General features: G+C 33.4%; 1 protein-coding gene across 2 annotated transcripts; it reads left to right on the top strand.

Moving 5' to 3' along the window:
• The first annotated feature begins 1,295 nt into the window (after window positions 1–1,295).
• On the top strand, window positions 1,296–4,884 carry LOC139847246 (uncharacterized). 2 transcript variants are annotated; one of them, XM_071836902.1, is made up of 8 exons: window positions 1,296–1,457; window positions 2,126–2,367; window positions 2,500–2,571; window positions 3,017–3,084; window positions 3,518–3,629; window positions 3,736–3,822; window positions 3,926–4,015; window positions 4,526–4,884. In XM_071836902.1, exons 2-8 carry the CDS (start codon window positions 2,143–2,145, stop codon window positions 4,688–4,690), a joined length of 819 nt encoding a protein of 272 aa, XP_071693003.1. In that variant the 5' UTR covers window positions 1,296–1,457; window positions 2,126–2,142; the 3' UTR covers window positions 4,691–4,884. The 2 variants fall into 2 exon arrangements, with proteins under 2 accessions (XP_071693003.1, XP_071693004.1); XM_071836903.1 differs by having other exon boundaries at window positions 1,328–1,457; window positions 2,103–2,367.
• Window positions 4,885–5,346: the final 462 nt, after the last annotated feature.

Raw genomic sequence — 5,346 nt, 5'->3', positions numbered from 1 at the left:
AAATCTCACTATAGTCATCTCAAGTTCTAAATTGAAAAGATTTGTAAAAATCAACTAACTATTTACCCCACTCTAGTTACTTACATAGAGCTTATGAAAATTATAAGCTCTTAAAAAATAAGCTTATCATAGTAGCTTATGAAAAATAATAGAGCTTATGAATTGAAAAATAAGCTCCAGGTAGTTTACCAAACACTTATACTCCTTGAATAATACTCGTAGGGTATGTTTGGCCAACAAACTTATGGTAAATTATTGGCGCTTAAGTTTATTTTTTTTCATAAGCTCAAGCTAGAACCTTTGTTTCGGTGACAAAAATTCTAGAGTTTATAATTTTGGCTCTAGAAAAAGAAGCTAGTTTAAGTAGCTTTTAAAATAAGCTCTCTAACATATGGAATGAGAAAATACATCATTTTTTTTTTTTTTTTTTAAAGGGAAATATATTAATTGCGATTTTTCACCAATAGTGAAAGATTGGTAACTTACACAGGAAGCAACATGGATTTACATAATCCATTTGCTAAACAAAAACATTAAAACTCATCACATTAGCAGCTTAGACTAAACTTACAACCATTTTCGACAACAACTCTTGATCAAGATAACATCCATGGTTGTGATAGCCATATGTAGTATTGATGACTCTCACAATCTTTCGCATTTACCAACCATTGAAATACCTTATATTTGATACATTCCACTATTCCGACCCAACATGAATATGAACCATTAAACATAACCTCATTTCTTGCATTCCAAATAGCCCAATACGTAGCTGGTTCAATTAAGCTCAAAAAATTGGACGCTTTCATCATAATTAAAGATTTTAAATTTTATTGTCCTTTTGTGTCAATTTACAAAATAAGCTTCCAGCTCCGGTTACTTTATCAAATACACATAAAGAAAAATAAGCTCTAACTTTCAGTTTAAAAATAAACTCCAGCTACCAGCTTCAGCGATAAGTTTCAGTCCATCTATGAATTTCTGGTCCAGCTAATTTCACCAAATACACCCGTATATGAGTTTCAAAAATAAACTTCAGCTCTAACTCTAATCCATAAACTTTAGCCGGAAGTTTCAGCTACAAACTCCGGTTCTTACTAGTTTCATATACATCCTATCGTTAGTTATTATTTCAATGTTAAGGTAGAAAACAAGTTTGGAGTATTCTAGATAAAGTCTTCGTTGATCTTTGAGGAAAAAGTCGCCCAAAATGAAAGTTCCAACTACCATCCGTTGAACTTAAATTACATTTCAATCAATTTATTTGATCTTATAAATAAATAATAATCAACGCCCCTAAATTTTGTCACCATTATTTTCTAAAAATAATTTCAATTTCAAAAAAGAAAACAAAACAACGCGGCATCATCTAAATTTAGTAACATCAGTTTTACAAAGATCACGCGCTTTCTTATTTTTCTACCTTTTTCCTCCTCCTGCATTTTTTCCTCCAGGTGAATTTTTCATTTCAATTCCTAATCGATTCACGTTTTCTATAATTTTTGATCTTTTATTCTATATTGTTGGTGAAATGCAATTAACTGAGCTTTATATGGAATTAGAATTAATATAGAATAAGGGTTGTGATGGTGAAAGTTGATGTTTTGGTGTTTGTTCTATTTTGCTTTCAAGATATATGGGTATTCATTCATTCCTCTTAATTGATACTTCGATTATATAAATTGATTCCTTTTTTATTGTTTGAATTATAGATTTTGGTTATAAAATAATCTTTAATATGTGGTTGACTTTTTGTATTAATATCATATGTCCTGTAAATTGTATCTATAGTCTATAGATATAGATTATGTTCGATGACAATGGATTTTGAGATATCACCAACTATTGTTTGGCTGTTTTTACCAAACTAAGATTGTTATTTATAATCTTAATCTGTTTTTTTTTTTTTTCTTTATCTTTTTATGTTATTTCTGAAATTTGGGTGTTACTTTTTATGTACTTTATCTAGACAGTTTGATCTTTAGTTTGATGATGATGAAAGTTAACATATGATAGGAAATTTTACATATATTGTATCAAAACTTTTGGAAAAATTGAACAATATATTAATTGTGCTACTTTTGTTTTTGTTATTAAAGGATGTTTGGGTATGTGAATACAGGCTTCCATTGTAAATAGATGGGTGATGACTTGGTTCTGGATGTGAATCGACCCATTAAAAAGAGCAAGGAGATGGCGGTCCCCTCATCTTCTTCCGATGCAGTAGCCGTTAAAGTGGATCAAAACGGGGCTTCGTTTGATGAAGAAGCACCTTTATTAAACATGGCAGAGTGCCGTATTTGCCAGGAGGAAGATTCCATTGATGCTTTGGAGACGCCTTGTTCTTGCAATGGTAGTCTTAAGGTATTAAATTTTAGTTTCATGACATTTATTCATACTTTGAACATTTCTACTATATTACATTATTTATCTTTATTTATAATGTTTGTAGCGATTATTTCATTTCACTATTTAAAATTATTGGTGTTTGTGCAGTATGCTCACAGGAAGTGTGTTCAACATTGGTGTAACGAAAAGGGCGACATAACTTGTGAGATATGCCATCAGGTATGTCTTCATGGTCGAATATTTGTTTACTGTGTCTCGAGTTGCTCTTGGATCTTGATCAATGACTATTTGTTTCATAAATTTATACTCCCTCTGTCACAAAAAAATGTTCATCTTACTATTTGTATCTGTCCTAAAATAATTGTGCACTTGCAAAAATTAACTACTCAATTTCATTGAATTCCCCACTTTACCCATTTATTTCTCAAAAATCAGTCAAACTTACCTTGAATATATAATGCCAAAACTTACATTTATCAAACATGTTTTAAATTCAACAATAAGTGTTGGGGACAATATTTTTGGGATGGAGGGAGTACGATAACTCGGACATACTATTTGTATCACATGAGACAATGTGACACTTATTTTTTAAAGTCGACTGAAGTAAGTTATGTGTTTGTTTGGTCTAAATTATGGTGTTACGTGTGTTTGTTGTTAACAGCCTTACCAACCTGGCTACGTTGCTCCTCCTCCTCGACCTTGCGTGGAAGAGACTACGATAGACATTGGGTACCTTTTCTTCATTCTTACCTTTAGCTTTTTCTATATGACGTTTTTTGTGATGAGGGAAACATGAGAATATAAATAAAAAGTTGTTGGGTAGTTATCCCACATCGGCCAGTGGACTAAAAATTAAGTAGCTTATAATAATTGGGTACCCCATCCCCTTGAGTTAACTTTTGTGGTTGAATTGGGCTCAAGTCTATTAAACTCTTTATGGTATCAAAGCCAAGCCCAAATATTGATGTTGGGAGCCAATCTGCACGGCTCGATATGAGGGGGTGTGTTGGGTAGTTATCCCACATCGGCCATAATAACTTGGGTACCCCATCCCCTTGAGTTAACTTTTGGGGTTGAATTTGACTCAAGTCTATTAAACTCTTTAAAAGTATATGAAGACAATAACATATACTTACATTGAATGTATGGATGTTTTCTGCAGGGGAGCATGGCAAATATCAGAAGCTGACCGTCAATATTTGGAAGCCGAGTATGACGATTATAATGCAACAAACACTAGCGGAGCTGCATTTTGCCGTTCAGCTGTTTTGATTGTAAGCCTCCCAAAACACATATTCCTAGAATATCACCCTTAATAATTCCACTATTGTTCTTCAAATCCAAAAAAATGTGTGATTACTGATTATGTGCTTTCGGCAGTTGATGGCTCTTTTGCTACTACGACATGCATCATCTGTACCGGACTCTGATGGAGACGGAGATGAGGATGCATCTACGTTCGTAACTGTAAGTGGGACACTTTAGGATTTTTATTTAAATTAACAATCAGACACACAATAGAACATGTCCTCTGATTTATGTGTTTTTTTTTTTTTTTTAATTTTAACAGCTTTTCTTGCTTCGTATTGCGGGGTTTCTTCTACCCTGTTACATCATGGTCTGGGCCATCAGCATTTTACAGCGTCGAAGGCAGAGACAGGTTGTCTACTTACTCACCTTTTTTATCGTATTCAAAAGTCACATGAGGTCTCAGGTTCAAACCTCACTAGCATCATATCCTAACTGGCAAGGGAAAAGGGACGAAAACGGTCACGGGTAACCCAGTTAGGTCGCCTACATCCAGTGGCGAGTTTATGTGCATTTGTGTGGGGCCCAAGGGCCCCACTACTTTGGAAATTTTTTATACAATGTACTGTAAAAATTGTACACGACACACTGAATTTACTGTAAGACCTCATATATTTTTAAAATTTACAGTTTTTTGAAGATAAACCACTACTAAAATATCCTTAAAATATTTGCTTTGAAAAAAAAAAAATTCGGGACCACATTGAGTTTCGTTCTTGATTCGCCACTGATCTGAGTAAAAATACCCTCTTCTTGGGCGAAAAAAACATCATGTTTTATTTATTAATTACTTGTTAATGGCAAGTTTCTTTTTTTTTTTTTTTTTTTTTTTTTAATAATTTTTGTACAATTGGGTGTGTAGGAGGCAGCGGCATTGGCGGCAGCACAATTTGCATTTGTATTACAAGCAGGACAAAGAAGAGGTCTTCACTTCACGGTTGCTTCTTTGGGGCCCGCACCGGCCCAAGCACCCGCACCAGCACCCACTGTGACTCCAACTGCAGCTCCACAAGATGAAAATGTTTAAGATGGCGGAGGAAAAATTACTTTTTTCTTTTTGGGAATATTGTTTTAGATTTTTTTTTTCGTTCTTTGTTGATGGCATCAAATTTGTTGTGAATAATTTAATGTTATGTTAATGTGTATATGAAGCCATTTAACAGTTGAGCATTGTTCAACAACTTTTACACAGCAACTGTCTGCTACCATTTTTTTATTTTATGTATTGTGTTCGATAATTTTCTGATGTTATTGTGCATCTTTCAATCAATTATTCACTTCTATTTATGAAACAAACATTTTTGGTCCATTTCAAAATAAAATTGTGATTTTAAGCACTAATAATAGGTCGTTCACGAGTAAATGTATTTCAGGTTTACTGACCTTTTGGAACATTAATGTATTTCAGGATTTTGGTGAGCCAAATATCGAATCTTGATTCCGTATAAATGAATCCAAGATCATCTTCATCGGTCTGTACACTGTAGGTAAATGAAAAGTGATCTTTTGTCCCTAAATCCAAATTACAAGAATTTTATGCACGAGGTACAAGTCGTCATCATCACGGAGTATCAAACTAGAAGTGGGTTTACTATTTTGTTCAAAAGCAAGACGATCTCAAGCTGTTTAAACAAAAAGAAACAGATTCTTCTCTTCTAGTGGTTAGAATATATTCAATAATTG

This window comes from Rutidosis leptorrhynchoides, chromosome 5 (genome assembly GCF_046630445.1).
Source record: "Rutidosis leptorrhynchoides isolate AG116_Rl617_1_P2 chromosome 5, CSIRO_AGI_Rlap_v1, whole genome shotgun sequence".
In the NCBI taxonomy this organism is placed as follows: Eukaryota; Viridiplantae; Streptophyta; class Magnoliopsida; order Asterales; family Asteraceae; genus Rutidosis; species Rutidosis leptorrhynchoides.
Note: the sequence above shows the minus strand (reverse complement) of the source record. Positions and strands in the feature narration are given on the sequence as shown.